Consider the following 25,562-nt stretch of genomic DNA (forward strand, 5'->3'; position numbering starts at 1 on the left):
AATACAAATATTTTGACGGTAGTTTATTCCGTGTAAAACCCATTTCTGATTCTCTCTAGACTACTTAACTGCTAGAAGAATACTTTAAATTTAGTTTCTTTAACAGTAGTTAATTTCCCATCGCGACTTCTGTTGATTAATGTATAGAAATGAGCGTTCAAATTCATTTTCTTTTGGAATAAAGAAAACATTACTTTCTCAAATCAATGTTTTGCTTTGGTAGTCTTTACGTTAAAGAACCACAAAAGAATCACAAAATCACTGTATTGTCCGGTCCAAACTTGATTATTACAGACATAGTTACAATGCCTGTGAGTTCGGCTTCAGACAAGTATCAAACAAGCATGATATAAACTTCACATCATCATCTAAAATAATTATCATGTTGACAAAATATTATCATATAAACTCGACATAGTCATTTAAAGTCGAGATCATGTACAATTGATATCATCATGTAAACTAGATAGTGTCATATTCAATATATTATCATATATACTAGATATAACATCAACTAGATATTGTCATATAAACTAGATATCATCATATAAACTAGATATCATCATGTTTGTCATATTGTCATATATACTAGATATCATTACATCAACTAGATATTGTGATATAAACTAGATATTATTACATCAACTATATATTGTCATATAAACTAGATATTACCATAAAAAGTAAATATCATCACGTAAACTAGTTATCGTCGTATAAACTAAATATCAGAACATAGAGTAGATTTTTTCCTATAAACTGGATATCATTATAGGAACTACCATTAGATAAACCAGTTACCATTACAGAACAGTGCGACTTGGCAAGTATGATAATGTATGGACCAAGTGAAGCTTATTTGATGATAATACTTTATGACAATGTATGATAATGCATGGTAAACTACGTACTCGGGGCGTTATTGGCAAAGATTTACAAAGGAACGAATGAGTTACGACTTTTACGACTCTTTTAGCAATATTCCAGAAATATGGCGGCGTAGCATACAAGAAAGTGTCATCACACATTGCAGACATGTGGGGAATCGAACCTGGACCTTCAGCGTGACGAGCGAACGCTTTAACCACTAGGCTATCTCACCGACACCTTTGTTAATGGATAAAATTAATGACGATGTAACAGTACGGTTAGTGTAGGACAATATAGAAATGAAGCCTATATGGACAAGTTTATATTTCTCGAATCGCTTCTTAAACCCCTTAGCAATATTGAACAAATACATGTGTACCGTAACCTTGGTCTTAGACCTATCTGTACGAAACTAGCTGCTGGTGTACTGTGTCGCCGTCATCGACAGAGTCGTCCTTGCTTCGGTGCATCTCAGTCACTTTAAACTATCAGTGCTCAGATGCAGAAATCCATGTGTAAAATGGATAAACACAGTCGTGCGTGAAATATACTCTTTGTTGTGCCGTGACAGAGACCATGCATGAAGAAATGTCCCCATAATGCATCTTATGAAGTGTACCGTTGGTTGCAGTAAAAGTCGTTATTGTGAACAAATGCAATCTAGTCCATTGTTTGTGGGAAAAGAAACTGCATCAATATTCTGACAGACGATGAATGAAACATGTGTAAATCGAACTTTAAGTGTTGACAAATCGAAGTCGATGCCAGTAATCGATATGTCGTCATAACATTGCATGACCTGAGATAACGTCTTATGCAATTCAGTTTCCATTCCATGCCAGTCATTGTGGGGTCCGTGTTGGAGAGATCAGGGGTAGAACAGGTTCTAGAGTTACTTACCCGTGAAGACCCGGGTTCGAATTGATCTTCAGTAACCCATGCTTGTAAGAAGCAACTAACGGAATCGGGTGGTCAGGCGCGCAGACTGGGTTGACACATGTCCTTGCGCAGATCGATGCTGAGCTGCTGATCAGCTGATCAGCTGAGAATTTACGTACTGGAAAATAACAAATTATTTTAGCACTGAAAGAAGCGTACGAAAGTGGATGGGGATGGATGAATGCGGAGTGATCTTCAGTAACCCAAGCTTGTAATAGGCGAATAATGGGATCGAGTTGTCAGACTCGCTTATTTGGTTGACACATGTCATCGGTTCTCAATTGCGCAGATCAATGATCATGTTGTTGATGACTGGATTGTCTGGTCCAGACTCGATTATTTACGGAGCGCCACCATACAAGTAGAGTATTGCTGAGTGCGGCGTAAAACTTAACTCACATACCCCTGAGTCACTTATCCTTGTGTTAACAGGGCAACAGAAAAAAATTGGTTGTCAAAGTATCCAGAAACAGATGCTTATCTGTTTTTGTTTGTTGTTTATGCCGCGCCCCAGCCATAATAGTAATTACAGCTATATGGCGGCTGTCGGTAAATAATTGAGTTTGGATCCAGTGGTCAACAGCATGGGCATACGGTGATATGCAATTAACCAAGGCACGTAGCAACGGACATACGCCTCATCCCAAACCCCCCGGGTCCTTACTGGCTTCAGGGCGTTGACCACTATCATTTGGATTACACCAGAATATACTTAACGGCGAAAGAAAGTGTACATAATGTTTGGATAAAAAAAACAAAGAATCCTTTTAATGGCTAAATATTTGGCATCATAGTTGTGTTTGGGATCATAAGTTGGCAGTGTTTGATCAAATGTTCCCAGCCAAGACCTTTTTGAAATCTTTGGGCGCGTTCGTATACTTTATTTTGTCTCTCAGTTTATATCTTAAAGGCAATGACGTTCAGAATAAGTGAGTGAGACGTCAGAATAAGTGAGTGAGTGAGTGAGTTGGGTTTAACTCCGCTTTTAGCAATATTCCAGCAATAACTCGGCGGTGGACACCAGATATAGGCTTCGCGCGTTGTACCCATGTGAGGAATCGTTAACCCGGCCTTCGGAATGACGAGTGAACGCTTAACCACTGGGCTACCTCACTGCTCCTTGGAATGTGTGAGTGAAGGAAGTATAGCAGTGTAGGGTTGTTTTGTATTTTTCATTGCAAAGCTCCAGTTGCTGAAAACATGGTCGCCCTGGCTTGCTTTGAGTGTAAAACGCTGGCCGTTAACGTTTATATTAATAAATATGGACGTGATATGATTTTCGAGAATCCTTGTTCAAAACACCTACAAACTTAGCTAATGGCACTGTGTGTTGCGTACAATACTCACTATGACAACGGTAACAACATCGACGCACTTAACTGTGACATGCCCGCGGAGGGCGCTCTATGTCGCCGGGCTGCATCCCAAGGGCAAATGTCACCAGCATGTCAACTACGGACATACAATAGAAAACAGTTAATATTTAACAACTTTAAGAGACGGGTTGTAATTCACACCGTACACGAATCCCACGAGTGATCATTGTTTCTCGTAGTTTTGTTTACTGTCTTTAGGTCACTGGAGTTGTCACTGTCGTTTTGATAAACAAGAGATTGTATGTGGTCAGGTGGACGATGGTATATCTGCATGAAAAAGAAATGAAATTTCAAGGCACACTGGACATTCATCCTAGGGTTTATTCGATTAAGCATATACCGTAACGCTTTGTTAAAGGAGTTGCAAAGCAGTAATTGTGGGATGTTGCTGGGGTAATTCCGTAGTAAAATACATCGGGTTCAGAAGGACAGTTAAACAGGTTTACAGGAGAAACCAATGACTGCCTTTGGTTGGTAGATCAGTGAGCCTGACCACCCATTAGTCACCTATTACAAATTGTATGGCTTACTGAAGATGAAGTCCATCCGGATCTTTACGAGCAAGGACTGCCTTTGAGAGGTACAATATGGATGCAGTAACAATATGGATGCAGTAACAATATGGATGCAGTAACAATATGGATGCAGTAACAATATGGATACAGTAACAATATGGATGCAGTAACAATATGGATGCAGTAACAATATGGATACAGTAACAATATGGATGCAGTAACAATAGATACAGTAACAATATGGATGCAGTAACAATAGATACAGTAACAATATGGATATAGTAACTAGGGTGATCCAGTTTGGTAACTGGATTCAGGGGGTAACCTAGGGTGTCGCGGATGTAACCAATGCTACGGTACTAAGGCTATTCAACCTGGAAGCTGATGATTCACTGGGGTAACCGGGGTATGTCACTTAGGTACGGTAACTAAGGTTATTTAACTATCAAGAATTTAGATTCTCCAAGGTAGCCGGGGGTGACTTTGGAAAACCATGTATACGGTAACTGAGGTTTTTAAGCTTAGACGTTGTTAGATTCTCCAAGGTAACCGAGGTTGTCACGGGGGTAACCAATGTAAACGGTAACTAAGATTATTGAACCTGGAAGCTGTTAGGCTCTCCAAGGTAACCAAGTGTGTCACTAGGGAAACGAATGTAAACGGTAACTAAGGTTTTTGAACCTGGGAGTTGTTAGATTCTCCGAGATACCAAGGGGCACGGTAGGTGACGTTATCAACCTCTAAGTAACTGCATTAACGGTAACTAAGGGGTGTCATGGTGGAAACCAATTACTAGGGCAACTGAGGGGCGTTTTAGAGGCAACTGGGGATAACTCTAGCAAGCATGATGGTTGAACGACGCTAAGGTGCGGTGAATGAGGCCATATCAATTGGTCCATACCGTTTGGGGACACATCTTAGTAAGAATAAGCATTAACCATAAATGGTAACTGAAGTATTTCCCTTTGGAAGGTGAGTGTTTGGGGACCCCGAGTCAGTTTTCAGAGAGTTACGAGCATCATGGTCTCCCTGAGGTACATGATGGTGTCGGGGTAGGGTATTCGTAAGTCACACGCATTAAGTGCATGGCTTTCATATAGGCACAAGGGTGTTTTTCCTAGCCTAGTGATTAAAGCGTTCGCTTGTCAAGCTGAAGACCCGGGTTCGATTCCCCACATGAGTACAATGTTTGAAGCCCAATTCTGGTGTCTCCCTCCGTGATATTGCTGGAACATTGCTGAAAGCGGCATGAATCTGTACTCACTCATAGGAATACATAATTGGCGCCTGTCTCACAACAGAGAAATCGACAACTGGAGACGTATGATTTGATTGAAGTGGGTGGCCATTACGGCTGAAGGCAACTATTAACTCTTTTAATTCACAATGTGAGAACCTGCCCTATATGTAGTAGGGGTGAACAGAAAAATCATCATCATCATCATCATCATCATCATCATCTTTTCATAGCAATTCATCATTAAAAACACGTCAGAACTCCATCTCACTCACTCACTCACTCACTCACTGCCGCCATATAGCTGAAATATTGCTGAGTGTGACGTAAAACTAAACTCACTCACTACAGTTTCATTTCCAAATAACACTAACAGAAGCATATGACATAAACAAGACAAAATAAATATTATCGGTTTGTTTGTCCGGATATTACACAAGACAGATGAATGTTAGTGCTCGTCTCTAGATCACATCGATCAGCCATCAGATGTCGACATCGTCAATAACGTTATCCAAACGTAACACCAACGTTTAATGATGTACAGTGTCATGGTGTGTTCACCGAGTGAGACTCGCACCTGTAACTTCCCAGTGATGTGGCTATGGATGCCGCTTCCTTGTTGACAGAATCGATACCACATAATAAACAAATTGACAAAACGCTGAGCCAGCATGCTGCCATCGACCACTGCTCAGGAACGACACGACGTGAGCACCGCACTACACGGCTTTTGTGCTGCAACGTTGAACACAGTATTTACTACCTGAGCACACAATGTATCTTGAAACATTGTTTGACCATCAGACATAATCTATTATCGAGTTTGTTGAGACCTAAAATACACACACGTTTTTAGATCTTCTTTTTCGCAAGAGGCGTCCGTGAAATATGAAAAGGAATTGTGTTTAAGTTTGTAGTGGAGTGTTTTTGTTTTTGTTGGCCTTTCATCTTTTATTTTGTTATCCTTAAGCTTGATTTTGCTTTGTTGTTGTCGGAACGTTAGATCAGTCGTTAGACCAAAAGCGTTTGATTGTGAGGGTGGCTTTGTTGTTGTTTTTGTTGTTGTTGTTCTTCTTCTTCTTCTTCTTCTCTCTCTCTCTCTCTCTCTCTCTCTCTCTCTCTCCTGCGCGCGCGCGTGTGTGTGTGTCCTTGCTCTTGGGTTCAAGGGGATGAGGGGAAGGGGTTGTTTGAGGGTTTTCTTGTGTTGTATTGCTGGTTTTGTGTGTGTTTGTTTGTCGTTATTTTGGTTGTGTTTTTCTTTTTGTTGTCGTCTTTGATTTTGTTTTAATTACATTAGTTACATTGTACTTATGTTGTTCTATCTATGTCATGCTTCACTTCAGTCTCGTTTCATCACATTATTCACGTCCTTCGTCCTTACAGCCTGAGATGGACAACGCGCAGATTTTAAGGAACCACGCCCTCTATCAGAAGAGCTGGACCAACTGGCCGTGTGATCATGGACTGCCCTCGCTGTCCAGCGGATCGCGGACCTCCAAGACCACGGGATCAGATTCACTCGACATGTCCCTAGCAACCAGTTCCAAGTCCGGTAACTCGCAGCCTCGATTTCGAACGGTCAGTATTCTTCAAAATGCTAGCTAGTTGTGGCGAAACGGGACAGCGTCATTTAAACTTGCCGATACAAAAAAGCTAATCATTCAGGTTGTAAAAGCTGACGAAATAACGATCGGATGTACGCCATGCGCTCCCTTGACTCAGTAATTGTCGGCATTGTTCTTGATATCAGTTACGGCATAAAATGATTCTTGAACTACCGATAAGGTTTGCCTGAGGGCAGAAGGTCGAGTGGTAGATTCCCTTACCGTGTTATATTACAGAGAGGACGTCAAAAGATGGTGATTTTTGTTACCCTGCCTGACAGAGACAAGGACTGGTCATCTCGGTCTACGCAATTGCACACGCACACGCACACGCACACGCACACGCACACGCACACGCACGGACATACAAATGTATGCACATGCATCATCTTCAATGGTCAGAACAATTTACTAAGGGATGTTGTTTGCAATCTCATTCAGAAGTCGGCCATGCATTTCCAACTTGTTGCATGTTAAATTTCCTCTGTTTCCAGAACCGCGTGGAGTCAACATCAGCGTTCTCCAAGTCAGCCCCCAGTTCCCTCAATGCCAGCAATAAGAGTGTCGCATCTAAGGGCAACCTTATGTTGGCGGACAGACGAGAGAAGAGAGCCACAAGACGCAAGCCCTGGACTGAAGACGTCCCGAAAATAGAGTCAAATAACAACACCTATGTCGGTAAGCTGGTCAGAGAGAGTGAGCGTGAAGGGGAGGACATAGGTTGTTTCACGTTTGATGTGGTATGAGATCAATTCTTTTATGACGTTTAGGAATTACAAATATAATATGAATTAACGTGATGACGTGGGAAGATAATGTTTATCGTGCTGAATGGACGAATGCTGGATGAGGTGGAAAGGTAAATCTTTGGCGTGTTGGACAGACGTGAGATGTGAAGATGTATGTTTGGTGTGTTGAATTGACGTGGTGAGGTGGGAAGATGTATGTTTGGTGTGTTGAATTGACGTGGTGAGGTGTGAAGATGCATGTTTGGTGTGTTGAATTGACGTGGTGAGGCAGAAAGAAGTATGTTTGGCGTGTTGAATTGATGTGGTGACGTGGGAAGATGTATGAATGGCTCGTTGAATTGACGTGGTGAGGTGGGAAGATGTATGTTTGGCGTGTTGAATTGACGTGGTGAGTTGGGAAGATGTATGTTTGGTGTGTTGAATTGACGTGGTGAGGTGTGAAGATGTATGTTTGGTGTGTTGAATTGATGTGGTGAGGCAGAAAGATGTATGTTTGGCGTGTTGAATTGATGTGGTGACGTGGGAAGATGTATGAATGGCTCGTTGAATTGACGTAGTGAGTTGGGAAGATGTATGAATGGCGCGTTGAATTGACGTGGTGAGGTGTGAAGATGTATGTTTGGTGTGTTGAATTGACGTGGTGAGGTGGGAAGATGTATGTTTGGCGTGTTGAATTGACGTGGTGCGGTGGGAAGATGTATGAATGGCGTGGTGAGGTAGGAAGATGTCTGGCACGCGGCAGAGTACAACTGAACAAATACTGAAACGTAACCTCAGTGTAGAAGCAAGCCCTGGCCACCTATATCACAAGGGAGACATATTTACATCTTCACGACGTATAACAAGAGTCATTCATTAAACAAACATACACTCCACGTTTACAAGCATGTCATGAAGGAAATGTCAATCAGCATCCGATCAAAGCCACTGCGAGCCTCCACACAACGCATAAAAATTCAACTCAATAGTCTGTGGAAGTCAGAAATCTATGACCAGTTCTACCATGCATAGTTGTCACCATTTACATTTACATGCTATGGTACCTTAGCAGCTATCCTAAAGTACCTTAGTAAATGGACCTTTACCATTCTTGTAGGAGTACCTTGTAAAATTAAATGGATAAATATATATAAATGGATGGTGATCACTGAATGCATTAAATCTGCATTGGCAAGATGCATCCATAAGATGTATAGAAAAATTCAGCAAGGTAGTCAGCAGTTATGAAAGATGTATTTCACATTGTAATTATGTGCGTGCACGTGTGCGTGTGCGTGTGTGCGTGTGTCCGTGTGTGTTTGTGTCTGCGTGTGTCTATCAGTGTGTGTGTGTTGCAGTACGTATAGTACTGTATGTTTGAGTACCTAAATGTGAATATGATGGGTGTAACATCTGAATGTATATAGTTACTGTATCAATGTGCACTTATATAACTGTTTTCAAGGTGGCACTTCGGCCCTCTGGGGCCTGGTGTTTGTATTGTATATCTGCACAAAATGTCTTTGTACCATGTAACACATGACTCTGCGATAAGCTAATAAATCACTATTAAATCGCTTCACTAAACTCACAGGGTTCCGGAAAACTAGCTCAGAGTTAAGGAGAACGTAGAGTCCATATTTATCGTCGGCGTACGTTGCGATCGCGTAATCTGGCAATCCTGTTTTCTGACAACTAGTTTTAGGAATGTTTCGCGAACGGGGTCCTAATCTGCCGCACCGTCCTTGTACCATTTCATGACCGTTTCCTCCCAGGAAATGCAAATGCAACAAATGAGGAGATTCTGCATTTTCTTCATGTTGTCCGTCTTTCACCTCACTTGGGCTCATTTTCTTTTTATAGAAGTGAAGATTTAGGGACCCGGCGTTTGATATTCTGCAGGAATAGATTTGAATACCGACTGTGTGGGGAATGGTGCGCTTGGAAACATGAAATATATTAGGTCAGCGTTTCAAAACACGCATTGTTTTCTGAGATAGCAGAAGCCGATCAGTTTAATGAATTTTCACGCTATACCTTTTCAGACATCCAACGATGTCTTATTGTTAAACCTACAAACCATTTCCTTAGAAAAACATCCAATTCCCTTCGCGGGTTTACATTGTGCCCGTTGTTTTAATGCTCATGTTTGTTACTGAAGGACGATCATGAATTAATTATGAAATTAATTAGCATTTGTTTATTCATAAACCTGTGTCATTTATTGCTTCTTCTTAATTTCTTAGGATTATATGTGAGTTAATCACCTCCTGAATCTATTTTATCTTGAGCTTTCATGAGTTTTAATCTTGGGAATTAGCTTTAAGCTGTTAGCATTAAATATACATCATTTTGTATTTCGGAACGATTTGCGATAGGAAAAGTTGTTAGGGAATTCTTTGTCAGTTGGACGATTAATTTGTTAATTGTTTTCGGTTAGTAGTTTCGATGAAGAGGACTTGTCTTGGCATTTTATGTATGGACAGGATGGTCAATACGACAATGGCTGTAGATTGATCATTGGGACAATGCTTGACCTATGATGGACAAATGGACTCATAAAGTCACTCAACCTGCACATGCGTATGTCAAGGACTTCCGTTTAGACGCTGCTTGGAAATATTGTTTGTTATGGGTGAAACCAATGGGGCATAAAACGCTTTCTCGACACTTATCAACATAATTTAATATGGATTCATTGTCAGAGTTTTACATTAGTTTGTGCCTCCAGCAGAGAATTGTGAAGACTATGAAAATGATTTTATCGCTCTTATTTCAATGGCGTTTTAATTGGATGTGAGTTGAAAACAAGTGAGTGAGTGAGTATAATTTTATGCCGCTTTTCACAATATTCCAGCACTATCACGGTCTTGACATCAGAAATGGGCTTCACACGTTGTACCTATGTGGGAAATCGAACAGGGGGGTTTCGGCGTGACGAGAGAACGCTTTAACCACCAGAGTATCCCTGGAAATCAGCTGTCTTGCATATGAAAGGAAATAATTTGACTGAATATGGTTTATATAAAACTTTATTGTACAACGAATCCGCTCACTCACACACTCACATTCACACTCACACACACACGCACATGCACACAGACAGACACATACACACAACACGACAGATACACAACGCGCAGACATAGCACACATGATGATGTTACGTATTGTTAAAACTGTTTGTACGGGTAGTTTGGTAGCCGAGTGGTTAAAGCACTCGTTCGTCAAGCCGAATGCAAGAGTTTGTCGTCCAGATGGTTATAAGTCCATTTCTTGTATGTTGGCAGCATAGACCCTCATTCACTAAGACTAAACCCCACAATGTATAAATGGAAATCCTGCTCTTTAGATCATACACTACGTATTCGCTTACGGAACCTCTTTCTCCTTCACAAACTCTGATTACGTAACTACAATTAACATCTGACTGCAGAGTACGTCATCACCCTTGGCTCTTCATCACTTGATGTTCGCACCTGTTTGTGGTACCTGATTAGTTACTTTCCTGATTACAAAAGCGTGACATAATGAGTTCGTACCTGTTACCTTTTCATTCTGTGTGCCATGCTGTCGTCTAGAAATAGTTTTATGGTAACGAGGATAACTGTGACCTCCAACGGCGCGTGTGAGTAAGTGAACAAGGTTTTACGCCGCTTTTAGCCATATTTCAGCCATACACCGGAAAAGGGCTTTACATATTGTACCCATGTAGGAATCGAACCCGGGTCGTCGGCTTGACGAGCTCTCCTCTCGATAGGACCGAGTGTTCTGGTTCTCCCCTCGTACAACGAACCTCGTTAATACAAACCTCTCTAATCTGGCACCACTGCTTCAAAGAACACTCTCACGCATACACGCATATGCACACTCACTGACAGACACATCACTCACTCACACAGTCACACACACGCGCGTTCACGCACGCAGACAGACAAATACACACAATACGACAGATGCACAACGCACAGACATAGCACTCACACACACACAACGAACACGCACACATGACACACACACACACTAACACAGAGATACACATACACAAAACTCACACACGACATAAATACACACAGCGCAAGCACGCATTCACATAAACACAGCACACACACACAACAGAGAGAGAGAGAGAGAGAGAGAGACACACACACACACACACACACACACACACACACACACACACACACCACAGACATGCCCAAACAGGCAGACATACATGCAACGCAGACAGCTCGCACGTACACGCACGCGCGCAACACACACACACGTCGACATATCAGAGTAGTTTTCTTAACCACATTTGACCTCACCTCAACTAATCTCACCTCACCATACCTCATCTCACTCTATCATCCCGCAAATATATTTATGCCGGTAACGTTCAACAATCCATGCCCGCAGCATGACTTGACTCAAACCCTTAGCTACCGTACACCCAGGAAACAGGTTAGCATGCCGAGTCAACCTCGACTACAAGACTGTCTCACTTGTTTTGAATAATTCTGCAGCTCAACCGGAGTGATCCCTGGAGAACAATGTGAGAATGTCCAACAAATCCGTAACTCTAAATGCGTTTCTTACAACGTCACTGCATGTCGCTACAGGTTTCGTTGGTAGATCTATCAATCAATTTCTCGTTTTATATTCTGCAGAAATCCACTATGAGAAGGCGCTCCCTAAGGGCAAATGGATGGAGTTCAAACAGAGGCAGTACGTGACCAACCCCAAATATGGGCATCTGTATGAAGTCAGGTAGGTTATCAAAGGAATAACCATTTTTTTACTTTTGGATGGGAGGTGGATGCTGTATTTCTTCAAATTACGTGATGGAAAACAGAAAATACTAAAAAGATGATTAACCTGTAAATTGTTGTAGGTTTTCTCTGTTAAAGTGAAAGACAGTTTGCTCGGTTCCTTCTTTGACAAGAAAAATATCTGGGCCAACTTAAGTCCTGTATGTATTGTTTACTTTCTGTAGGTCTTTCAACAGAATGAACGAAAGAGTACGTTTTGAGTTGCTTTCAGCAATATACCTGTCATGTTAGGTATTGGCACTGTTTAACCCTGTAGACAATCAAACCCGATCTTCAGTGCGACGAGTGGACGGTATAACCATTAGGCTACCTAAGGTGCCTCCTGGAACACGGAGCGATGGGGTAGTCTAGTGATTCATGCGTTCGCTCGTCACGAGAGACGGGTTCGATTTCCCACATAAGTACAATATGTGAAGTCTATTTCCGGTTCCCCCACCATGATATTGCAGGACTACCGCTAAAAAGCGGCCTAAAACTATATTCTCCCTATTTCAACAGAGGTCAGGCTGCTAACATGAATCTATAAGACCAGGTATGAAAGTCACAATGGCTCCGCGGATGCCATTACTCATATAGTTACATAACATTTTTATCAATAGTCCATATGGATACAAGATGGACAAATGATTACCCTTCGACATCAGACAATATGCTCTTGATTGAGCTTCATTTGTACCTGACCAGGACCGACCTGACCCCCCGGAGAGAGACCCCGCCCCCTCCCAGCACGTGGTTGTGGGAGGAGGAATACCGTATATGGAGGTTGGAGGAAGCAAGGGAAGGTAACTCTTCCGTGTCAAGGTATGTGTCTAAAGAGGATGTGTTTCGTCCCTTAAAAGTCATTAGTAACATTTTGAAGTGCTCATATAATGGCGATTGTTTTATTACTTGCATTCTGAGTTAAAAATTACCATCCTACTATTACGTTAACTCTACATATCCTTCCCGCAATGCATGATAGAAATTCTGACGTCATGATTCCAAAGGGAAACAACTCTAAATTCTTCTTCGTGTCAAGTTCAGTTATTCTCCATGTTTTTAACACGGTAGAAAACTTAGATGCATTGTTTATTACTCTTTTGCATGATTCTTTCTCGTTCACGGCGAAATATATCGAGTCATAATTAAATTAATCGTCTTTACCCAGCTCTCTGTCCAAGATAGGCAGCACGACGTCACGGAAAGGGAAGAGGAAAGACAAAGAGAAACCACACGCAGACCTGTTCGCGTAAGTCGACATACTTGTGTTGTGTCAGGACTATGTATGGTAGTCAGGGGCCCTGTGAATAAAATTAATAATATATTTATATATTGTTGAATCCACGACTCGACGCTTGGTCAATTCATTCACGAGGATTATAATTGACTAAAGCCAACCAATATCTTTCACTTGCCTTTGGTGTGCCTGTCCCTTGAATATAATGCGTTTATTGTGTTTTTCTTCTATTGAATAGTTGTCTGTTGAATTAGACCTGTCATTGTCTGTAGTGTCTGTAGCGTCTCTCTCTTTGTGCTGAAGATCTGTCAAGTGTATCACATTCTGTTGGATCTCCATCCCGTTTGTCTTTGTCTATTGGATATCCGCCATCTGTCCTCTGAATTTCTGTCTAGTATATTCTTTAAGTAAATGGCAAATAATATGGACAACAACTTCTTCTTTGTTGTGTGTCCCATGTCCTTATCCTATGGATATCATTCTAGTGTGTGTCTCCACTGAATATCTGTCTATAACGTCTCCCCACTGAATATCTGTCTATAACGTCTCCCCACTGAATATCTGTCTATAACGTCTCACCACTGAATATCTGTCTATAATGTCTCCCCACTGAATATCTGTCCATAATGTCTCTCCACTGAATATCTGTCTATAATGTCTCTCCGTCGAATGTCTGTCTATTAAGTCTCTCCGTTGAATGTCTGTCTACTAAGTCTCTCCACTGTACATCTGTCTATCTCTGGTTATTGAATGTTCTTCTAGCGTGTCTTTGTTGAATATCCGTCTAATGTGTCTCTGTCTATTGCGTCTCTGACTATTGAATATTCTGCCATGTGTGTCCCTGTCTGTTAGATATCCGTCTAGCGTGTCGCTGTCTATTGGATACCTGTGTATTGTGTTTCTATCTATTGTGTTTCCGTTTCTTATGTTTGTCCCCTGTCGTTGCAGTCAGTACCACGCCTACCGTCTGGACAAACAACGTCGCCAGTACGCAGCCTGCAACATCCAGCGTTACGTCAAGGGCTGGCTTATCAGACACAAAATACAGAAATTGAAGAGAAACGTGAGTTACCATGACAACAGAAACATGAAACTAGTGTCATCTTGCTGACCCATGTTAAGTATTCAGCGTACTTTTTTTAACGTATATGGTTTTCCGAGTACGGATTTTGCCGTGTGCGGTATTCTACGTACGTTTTTTCCCGTGTACGGTACTCCGAGTATGTTTTTTCTCATGTACAGTATTCCACCTACGTTTTTCCCGTGTATGGCATTCCGCCTACGTTTTTCCCCATGTATCGTATTTCGCTTACGTTTTTCCCTGTGTATGGGCATACATTTTTCCAATGTATGGTATTCCGCGTACGTTTTTCTCTCGTGTATGGCATTGCGCTTACGTTTTTTCCCATGTGAGGTATATCGCGTGTTTCTTCCCATATATTGCATTCCGCGTGCTTTTTTTCCATGTATGGAATTTCGCGTACGTGTTTTCTCGTGTATTGTATTCAGCGTCGTGATATTTCTGGCATATTGTCCAGCCCCGTGTAAACATACACACACACTAAAGAAAAAACAAACGTCGTGTCCAGTATCCTTGCTCGGATTCCGAAAGTTTAAAAGTGCTCACAAAGCAACTCGATGATCGAATGTGTTGTTGTATAATATTTATAGCTATTCATTTGCTACCACCACCACCACCCTACCCCACACGTATATAATCTTCAGAAAACCTGATTACATATTATTAATCTCTTTAGTGGATGATATCTACTTCTTTCCTTATCAGACTCAGGGTGAATACATGTCAAACGTATATAATCTTCAGAAAACCTGATTCCATAATCTCTTTAATGGATGATATCTACTTCTTTCCTTATCAGACTCAGGGTGAATACATGTCAAACGTATATAATCTTCAGAAAACCTGATTACGTAATCTCTTTAATGGATGATATCTACTTCTTTCCTTGTAAATCGTTTCATGGATTCTGCTTGCCTCTTTACCAGATCAAAGAGCAAGCTATAGCCCTTCTTCTTTCCTTATCAGACTCAGGGTGAATACATGTCAAACGTATATAATCTTCAGAAAACCTGATTACGTAATCTCTTTAATGGATGATATCTACTTCTTTCCTTGTACATCGTTTCATGGATTCTTCTTGCCTCTTTGCCAGATCAAAGAGCAAGCTATAGCCCTGAAATGTCCTTATGTTAAATAACTAAGGCATTAGCCATTTGCGGACAATCGCCTGGTGTTACCTAGCAAGTTTCGGGGTCTCCAAGAACTTGACAGCAGTCCCTACCGGGGATGGATGTCTTGGGTCTACTTTCAGGATGATGTTTCCTTTTATGTGTAATGTAGTGATTGATTGACTTCCAACCTTTATATAGAGACATGCTTGTCATGAGTGAGTGAGCGAATTTAGTTTTACACCGCTACCAGAAGCAATCCTGCACAATCACGGCGGGGGGCACCAGAAATGAGCTTCACACATTTTGCCCATGTGTGGAATCGAACTAAGCGTTCGGCGTGACGGGCGAACAATTTAACCTTCGTCCCTGTTTGTCATCCCTCCATGTACTTGTCTTGTCAACCCGTAATTAGTTACCCAAGCTTGTCGTAAGAGGCGACAAACGGGGTCGGGTCGGTTAGGCGGGCTGAGGTGGTTGACAACATGTCATCGTATCCCAATTGTGTAGTTCGATGCTCGTGTTGTTGATCACTGGACTGTTTGGTCCAAACTGGATTATTTACAGACCAAGATTTACGGTAACGTGCGCTGTTGACTGGACGTGTGGTTAAAGCGCAAACTCGTCAAACCGAGCTCTATTTCCAACAGTGTTGTAGCCTTCCTCACACAGACGCACATCGACTGCCCACATGGGTGCAATGTCTGAAGCCCATTCTGATGTCCCTTGCCATGATATTACATCAATATTGCTAAAGGTGCCGCAAAACTAAACACACTCAATGTATTCCCCACAAATCTTATATTACAGCTCGTTCAATTTGACCCGATCAAGTGAATACTAATGCATTTTGTGACCATGTCACAACTGGTTGGGTCTATTACTGTGAAGGCGTGCACCTTTGTCAGTCAATTGTCAACATTTCTGAACAGCAAGGTTGCCGTTTGACATCTCAGTGCCAAGAAATCGTCAGCAATGTCCTAACTTTCTTTAAGAAACAAGCTGCAGATGGTTTAATGTTGCCGATGTGTGCCTGCTTCGCACGAACGCAACATAAATAACATCCTCTGGTCCCCTAATTAATTAACTCGACCTGCCGCGCATGCCATGCATGTGTAGAGGAACTCAAGCTGAAGAAGCTGTAGTCATTGTTTTCAGTGTGGCAAAGCTGAAAGTGATTCAACCCTTCCTCTCTTGTCTTTAGCCGTAAAAATTATTTAGGTTATTGAGTTCGTACGCACTGGTATAGCTAAAAGGATATTTTAGAAATGCATGTTCCAGAAAAATGCGTTTAAAATGCAGTTGATTAAACTAACGGTATTTAGAAAGGTCTCCAATAAGTTAATGGAACATTTTGTGTGATATTTGTGCATACCGATGTTACCAGGACAACGTCACAAGTATAGACATGCTACCGACAATCGGCGCCATCACTCCTTGGTCACGTGACACATCGCCTACACGAGTACTATTTCCCGTCGACGTAAGCGTTAGACTTATAAAACTTATTTTCTGTATACTTCATTGAAATTATTTATACAAGATCAATACACGGTCACCCTTGGCTTCACTCCATTGTCGTGCAGTAGCATTGCTTGACTAACGTGTGGAAATTGTTTGTCAGAAAAAAATAGATCGGAGGCAATACGTCGACGTCAGTGTAGCCGGTAAGATTGAAGAGCACAATACTATGCAAGATTGTTTGATACCGCTGGGAACAAAACAGTTAGTCGATAAATAAACCATCTGAGCCAACTCAAGCGTACCTCTCTGCAACCTGAGCAATTGTTCTGTCATAGAGTCTCTCTGCTGCATCGCTTATGTCATGCAATTGGGAAAGGCATGTAAAAATATCCTTTCTAGAAATCATGTAGGGAAGCATTCGTTGTAAAAAAACACATTGATTACGTTGTTTGTGGTTGTTTTTAATTAAGGCGTACATATTAAAGGTTGGGTGGGTAGCAGTGTCTTTGAACGGTCTGGGGAGCATTTGAGTAAATGCACCGAGACACTTAATGCTTAGAATAGTGCATGGCATCGAGCCCTTTCATTTCTTAGTTGTAAGTTTCAAAACCAGTTGATTTTTCAGTGTCTCTTCATAACAGCGGGGTCCAAAAGATCCCTTTCTGTCCATGAACACACTGACTTACTTTACATTAATATTTTGTGGCCCACTCTTTCCTTTTCTTTTTTGACAATAGTCTCACACTTAATTAATAATATGTATTTTACGCATGTATTTTCAAACAGATGCCGAAGTTTATGACGAGTTTCGTATATCTTCTGGCAGAAACATGTCCTACCTTGTTGTACATGTTTAAGTCGTGTAGAGTTTAATTGTTAAATGCCGTTTAGGGTTGGTTGGGTAGTCTAGTGGTTAAAGCATTCCATCATCGCGCCGAAGACCCGGGTTCGATTCCTCATATGGGTACTATTTGTGAAGCCCATTTCTGGTGTTCCCCAGCCGTGATGTTGCTGGAATATTGCTGGAATATTGCTAAAAGCGGCATAATACCATAGTCAATAATGTCATTACGTGTATCGGGTGGTTATAATGGATGTTGAGTATAAAGATCTCTTGCATGCTCTCTTGACGCTAGTGCTTTGACGACTTATGAAATATACTGCACGAGAAACAGCTAATCAAATGAAATTGAAAATCTGGATCCCGACAGCAGTTTACCCCACCATTGGTTGTTCAATCTGTATTAGGTTAAAAGTGCATACCGCCATCATTGCTAAAGAGAATATTATCCCAGTTAACTTTACAATTTATGCAAGAGCACTTTAATTAAGGAAATGATCAATGAACTCTATCTAATAGTCTCTAAATGCATTGTTCTCGATACAGTTTCAAGTACATGTACAGTTCAACTTGGTTACCTCTTGAATAGACAGAATACAATCGGTCGAGCTGCTGAACGTTCTTAGAAGCATAGCAGTGGGGTTTTGTGTTTCACGCCCAAAGGACTTGACAATAGGTGCGTCAATCACATCACGCTTCGCTCGTCCCATTAGTCTACATGATATGAAAGTACAGCATGAATAATTCACGTTAGGAAAATTATTTGATTTCATTTTAGGAATGATAAGGAATAATTGATATATTCCAGGATAGTTGCTGAAAGACTTATTCAAAATGGTTTAATCACTTGAAAAACATGGTGTGGGCTGTTCAATTATTCAGTTCTCTCAAGCCAAGGGAATGGAAAAGAGCCGTCCCATGACCGAGCGCTTCGTGAATAGACGAGGCGGAGACTTAAACAATCAGGTTAGAATTGGTCGTCAGTAAAACGTGCTTGTAGTATGAGGCTACTACTGAGATCGGGTGGCCAGGCTCGATGACCTGGTTGATATGATATCTCCCATTCTATTAAAGTATAATAATGACAGTATGGTGTCATGTCAGAACTAATATGACAACGTGGTGACATATCAGAACTAATATGACAGCATGGTGTCATGTCAGAACTAATATGACAGTATGGTGTCATGTCGGAACAGACATTACAGCATGCTGTCACGACAGAACTAATATGACAGCATGGTGTTATGTCAGAGATAATTTAACAGTATGGTGTCATGTCAGAACTAATATGACAGTATGCTGTCTTGTCAGCGATGATACGACAGTCTGGTGTCATGTCAGAACTAATATGGCAGTCTGGTGTCATGTCAGAATTGACATTACAGGATAGTGTCATGTCAGAACTAATTTGACAGTATGGTGTCAGAGATGATATGACAGTATGGTGTCATGTCAGAACTAATATGGCAGTCTGGTGTCATGTCAGAACTGACATTACAGGATAGTGTCGTGTCAGAATTAATATGACAGTCTGGTGTCATGTCAGAACTAATATGACAGTATGGTGTCATGTCAGAATTGACATTACAGGATAGTGTCATGTCAGAACTAATTTGACAGTATGGTGTCAGAGATGATATGACAGTATGGTGTCATGTCAGAACTACTATGACAGTATGACGTCATGTCACAACTAAAATGACAGTATAGTGAAAAATTCATATTCATATCGATATTGTTTACAGGCTCTTCTCGGACTAAGCCGAGCATGGCCGAAGTTTACCGATGAATACAAAGAGACTGTGACCCGGATACAGGCACGATATGGCGTCATGAGGACGTACTGTCACTTTGATCTGGACCAGGTTGCAGATTTCATCGACAGGAGAGAACGTACGTATTTGGATCGGATGGGACACATCCTACCAATCAAACGTTTACACTCACTGAAAGGAGTCACAATGTTATGTTAATATTTATATATGGTTACATCGAAAATTAATTTCTTGGGGGAGCCAACTGCAAACCGTATTGCAGACAAACTGCAGGAGTATCATGAATTATGGTGCAGAGAAACATGTGCAAATATCATGCATGAGAACAGCTGCGTATATTCCATCGTTTATCGAACTCATTACAATAATCTTTTCAACGTCACGAATTTGTTTTACGATACATCAGTTTATGCGCAAACTGTACCTTTTAATCTGTATGGATGTGTTTTGGGGGATGGGGTGGGGGGACTTGTTTATTTTGTTTACTTAATTTATTTTAGCAGATCTACACTTGCCTGAAGTACATGGCTACATTCACACTTGTAAGTCTAGTTTCATAGTTTATACCCAGCCTGTCATTCCCCTAGTGTTTCTTTATGATGAATATTGATTGTCAACCCTGTCTTTTCAGGATATGAACGGGTATTTGACCGAATGGTGGACAGACGGATTGAAAAGATGCCACGTGACGACCTTCCCGAGTTCTTCCGAGCCTGTGGCCTTCACCCCACAGAAGGGGAGATAAACGCTGCGTTCAACACAATCTTCCGGGGTAATACATGACATGTCACCTCTCAAGCAAACACCAGTTGATGATACGTCATGACTCTGAATCTAATCGTAGACACGGTCAACTACAGATCCAGATTTTAGATAAATAACTTGAAACAATATCCGAAATTGCAAGGAAAACGTGCTTTGGATTAAGGTTACTTTGGACACTATTTCAGCGAGTTCGCCCCACCTTTGCTGTCAATCCAGTTGTTGCCTTGGACCCACTGAGTGGCGTGTTCATGTCAAAATACTACTACTGCATGGTATTTCAGTAACTCTCTGATAGTGTTTTTTCATTTTTGTGCTCTGATCCAATTTATTACATAAAATCAGCATTAGTACAAGCAGCACACTCACACTCACACTCACACTCACACTCACACTCACACGCACATACGCATGTCATTACATACCAATAATCTTGATAGCAACGTTCCACCCTACGTAAACTCACCAAGCACATACAACACAGTGTATTGATCTTTACCCCATTACTGACATGCCATTATCTCTGCTTCCCCAACTAAGAACCAACGTGTCCAAATGTCATGTGCATTCCACATGCGTAGAACGATGCTCATGCTGTTGATCATTGGTATATCTGGTCCAGACCGTTAGTTACAGACTGCTACCTTATAGCAGGAATATTGCTGGGTGCGCCGTAACACTAAACTAACGTACGCAAGCACTCGGGTGTTCAAAAGCTTCATGAAAAGATAAGACGTATCTGATTCCACCGTCAGATGATGCCCAAAATGTATGTCGTTGGAAATGTTCTGTACAACAACGCTCCGAGCTTCCTAATGCATGTAAAGTTTCTCTCGGTATGAATTTCACCCATGCATGCTGCAACAAGGTGGTCAGGCTTCCTTAAAACAAGCGTTGAATATCTTTTCATCTTTTATTTAAAATGTCATAACTACTTTATGCTAAATAAAAATGGTTTCGTGAGAAAGCTATGCTGTCGAAGCAGGCTCGAAGTTATTAACAATTCATGCACATGAAGGATAAACACCAAGTAATAAAAGAAACGCAGATCGATTTTTGCTCATTACGGGATCATGTATATGTTCAAATGGAATCAATATGTCCCAACATATCGGATTCATTGCTAACGTGCACTTAGTCATGATCATTGTGGTTCACGACTAAAACTAATGACATGAGAGTGTATCGACGCTGTGGGAACATTGATCGCATGCTGTGATATCCTCGAAAACGGAGGGGTTTTTTTTTTTTGTTCATTTCGTTTAGACTTTGAGTTGTACATTTGGTTTGAATATTCCTAACCATCAATATAGCTTCTCTACATGCTGTTGGGTTTCACCATAGTGATAAACGTCGCAGACCTGTATCTCTTTAGGGTATGCGGAGTGGCCTATTGGTTAAAGCGTTCGTTCGTCACGCCGAAGTTCCGGCTTCGATTCCCCATATGGGTACAGTGTGTGTCCCCCGCCCTGATATTGCTTGAATATTATTAAAAACTCACACACTGCATCACTAAGAGAGGCCATGTAATATTGCTAAAAGCGACGTAAAACTCAATTCACTCCTATCATCACTCCGGGGGTTTTCTCTAACACGTATTAAGAGAGGCCATGTAATACATGTATTGCTAAACGCGGCGTAAAACTCAATTCACTGCATCACTCTGGTGGTTTCTCTAACACCTAATAAGACACTTTCCAGATGAAGCCCACTTGTGGTATCCACCCGCCATGATAGTTTTTTTAACATAGGTATAAGCAGGTTAAAATCCAACTCACCCATATGTTCATCATTTCGATTTGGGAACGCAAGAAATGTACCTCAAGTGACAGCCGGATGCATAACTAATAAATGATAATAAATAAATTCCAGCCAATCAGAATCCGACATTTAGGTGTGAGATGATGAAATAAATTCTCTTGGTGGTTATCTGGCAATAACGAGCTCATTTGAATCACCACAGGTGCAGGTAACACAGCGGAAGTGGTCTTTGTGCTGGACTGCTCTGCCAGCCTCGGTCCAGTCAACTTCAACTGTCAGCTCAACTTCCTAAAGGACATAATCAACGCCCTGGATGTAGCCCCAGACCGGATCAGGGTCGGACTCGTGCCCTATACTGAAAGCGTCTTCGAATCATTTGGCCTCACTCGCTTTAAAACCAAACAAGACATTATTGAAAGAATAGGTAAGGCTGCTTGTTAAGTGTGGAACAGCAAGAAGGGTTTGTTTGTTGTTTTCTTTCATGCATTGATCACATAAAAAAAGTTTAGTATTCTGACTTCATATATATATATATATATATATATATATATATATATATATATATATATATATATATATATATATATGTATATATATGTAGAGGTAGAGAGAGAAAGAGAGAGACTGAGAATATACATACTGTTTTAACTTTCGTTCCTGACAGCCATATAAGTGCTGTTACAATCCACGAAGACGTTTATTTATGAAGGATGAAGCCATGGTCCAAGCTATTGGATTGCTGCTACGATGTCTTGAATGAGAGAGTGACCACTGTGAGAGAGAGAAAATGTGTCCAACAGCAAAATACACGGGTGCAAGATCATTTGAAAAATTATGCTCAGACTCATGGCATTAATGAAAAGCATATATTTAGTTTCGCAATATTTTATCTCCATACAGTTTTCTCCTCCAGTGCTGACCCATGACGGTCCTGGGTAGAACTGATCTTCAGTAACCCATGCTTGTCGTAAGAGGCTATTAACGGTAGTGGGTAGTCAGACTCTCTGACCTGGTTGACACGTGATCGCTTCCCCGTTGCGGAGATCGATATTTATGCATTTGATCACTGGATTGTCTGGTTCAGACTCGACTATTTACAGACCGCCGCCAAATAGCTGGAATATTGCCGAGTGCGGCGTAAAACGTATCTCACTCGCTCTCCTCCAGAACAACAAATGGTCAGTGTTTTAACATGTCGATTTTCTCCAGATCAAATCAAGTTCAAGAGTGGACTAACCCGTACTGACCTCGCCCTTAAGATGATGAGAGAAATATTTCAGGTAGGCTTGGTTATCTCTGGGTTTCTTGGAATATTTCAGTTTATTTTTTGCCAAGTTAATTACATTCTCTAGTATCATATATCTTGTATGTCAGAAGCCTGGGGGCGATCAAATGAACCTGTCGAGATAACTGTCCTTCGACACTTGTGGTGCACATGTACCGATTACTGGCCAATTATTAAAGAGGTTTCTGTTGGGAAAACTGGATTTCGCCGTCATAAACTAAACTGAGAGTGTAAAGAAAGTGTCATTGGAAATTGGATCAGAGCACAAAATCACTATAAAAAACACTGGCAAAACGTCACAAGGCTGACAGTTGTCAAAATGCCGTGTAATTAAGTTCCGAAGCATAACTATACTGAGCAGCAAAAGAAATGCAACACTGCTTTTGTTTAGTTTTGTGTAACAGTTTTGTTTGTTTGTTTCGGGGTATACTTTTGGGGGGTTTTGTTGTTTGTCTTGTTTTGTTTGTTATGTTTTGGGTTTTTTTGTGTTTTGGTGTTGTTGTTTTTTGTTTGTTTGGGGTTTTTTTGGGGGGTGGGGGGTGTTTGTTTTTGTTTTTTGTTTTGTTTGGTTGGTTGGTTTTTTTGGGGGGGTTGTTTGTTCGGGTTTTTTTGTTTGTTTGATTTGTTTTGTTTTTTGTTGTTGTTTTTTTTGTTTTGTGTTTTGTTTTGGGGGTTTTGTTACGGTAATAAATAGAAGACATCAACATGAAGGTTTACTTTTATGACATTTCATTTTTCCGAAACTTGCGATTCTTTTGCAGTTCAGTATATATTCGTATCAAATGCACAACTAGCGTGTTTTTTTTTCATCTTTACTCACTATCAACTGGGTGTATATTCCTTTTGGCCGGGCAGTAAAATATCGGGTGGAGTCAAGGTGCCCGTGTGGGTTTAGACACTTATCATGCATGTACTAATGTCAGCGCATGTTTGTCAGCAATGTTCAATGTTTTACCTCTCCTCTAGTCATCCCGCCCGGGGGTACAGAAGGTGTGCCTGGTTATCACCGATGGCAAGTCACATGACGTGAACCTCACCCTAAGGGAGGCGAGGAAGGCCCAGCAAGACAATATAGAGATTTACACCATAGGTGAGTGGGGGAATGTGTATTTACGCCGCTTTTAGCAATATTGCAGGAATACCACGGCGGGGAAAACACATTTTATCCATGTGGGAATGAAACCCGAGTTTTTGGCAGGACGAGCCAACGCTCCAATCACTGTAAATCCAATCACCTCTCTGAAAAGGTGAGGGGGTATTCCTTTTTGTTTTGAGGAACGCTTAAAGGGTGTTTTTAAATACCGCCCAGTTAATTTCACTGACCATGAAAAAACACGAAACCTTTGAAAGGAGAGTGGGCAAAGTTTAGAGCCGCTTTTAACAGTATTCCAGTTATATCACGGCGTGTCTGCTTGATGGAGGGAATCCCGAAATCACCCAGGTCTTGTTTGCAACATGGTGAAACCCATGATAGCGAGTATGACACTATTGTTCAATCCGAGAAACCTTATTCTGGTGAACAGGGATCAGGTGCGTAGCATGCCATTTGTATCGAGTAATCCCGATAGGTTGCAAAGCTGTACATTTAGATAGTATTGAAGGCTTGCCCAAACGTTTTAGCACCAATCACGTGTAAGCCAGGACCTTTTTGATAATGGTAGCTGCGCCCCTGGGGATTCAAACCCGAAGCATAGATATTGTGTGCCTAAGGGGCGCAACTCTGCGTAACAATTTGGCCTGTATGTTATTTGCAGGTAATAACATGTCTGTTCTTTGTAGGTGTGGGGTATGATGTGGATCTGGAGGAGCTCAAGTGTATAGCATCCTCGGAGAAGAACGTCCACACTGTGTCCGAATACAAAGCTCTGGCCAACCTGAAGGACCTTCTCCAGAACAGGATCTGTCTAGGTAGGTCACATAGGGAAATAACACATGAACGCTATAGCGGATTGGTAAGTTGTAAAATTTACGGATTTTACACATAATTACACCACGTAGAAAAAAACGTATCATTGAGAAATACCACATTTTACATAAGAAAGTAATATGATATCATTTGGAAGTAATGCATGATTATAAGGAGAATATATTTCGTTTCCATCATAATACCATGGAATAACAATTTGTAAGTGATACATGATAATATGAGAACATAACAAATTTTACATCATGCGGTAAT

The 25,562-nt window shown here is 41.1% G+C and overlaps 1 protein-coding gene across 3 annotated transcripts in view; it reads left to right on the forward strand.

The window, feature by feature from the left end:
* Nucleotides 1-25,562, forward strand: part of LOC137273456 (uncharacterized) — a 31,232-nt gene that overhangs the window by 665 nt on the left and 5,005 nt on the right. For 2 of the 3 annotated variants that reach the window (XM_067806152.1, XM_067806151.1), the window contains exons 1-12: nt 6,237-6,518; nt 7,039-7,222; nt 11,925-12,024; nt 12,771-12,887; nt 13,234-13,314; nt 14,251-14,365; nt 19,546-19,693; nt 20,207-20,347; nt 22,301-22,522; nt 23,308-23,378; nt 24,350-24,473; nt 25,163-25,291. In XM_067806152.1, coding sequence (XP_067662253.1) covers nt 6,270-6,518; nt 7,039-7,222; nt 11,925-12,024; nt 12,771-12,887; nt 13,234-13,314; nt 14,251-14,365; nt 19,546-19,693; nt 20,207-20,347; nt 22,301-22,522; nt 23,308-23,378; nt 24,350-24,473; nt 25,163-25,291 — 1,681 coding nt within the window. In that variant the 5' untranslated portion in view covers nt 6,237-6,269. Of the gene's footprint in view, nt 1-6,236; nt 6,519-7,038; nt 7,223-11,924; nt 12,025-12,770; nt 12,888-13,233; nt 13,315-14,250; nt 14,366-19,545; nt 19,694-20,206; nt 20,348-22,300; nt 22,523-23,307; nt 23,379-24,349; nt 24,474-25,162; nt 25,292-25,562 lie in introns of those variants that run through there. The other variant, XM_067806153.1, reaches the window with a different exon arrangement.

Source organism: Haliotis asinina, chromosome 2 (genome assembly GCF_037392515.1).
Source record: "Haliotis asinina isolate JCU_RB_2024 chromosome 2, JCU_Hal_asi_v2, whole genome shotgun sequence".
Taxonomy (NCBI): domain Eukaryota; kingdom Metazoa; phylum Mollusca; class Gastropoda; order Lepetellida; family Haliotidae; genus Haliotis; species Haliotis asinina.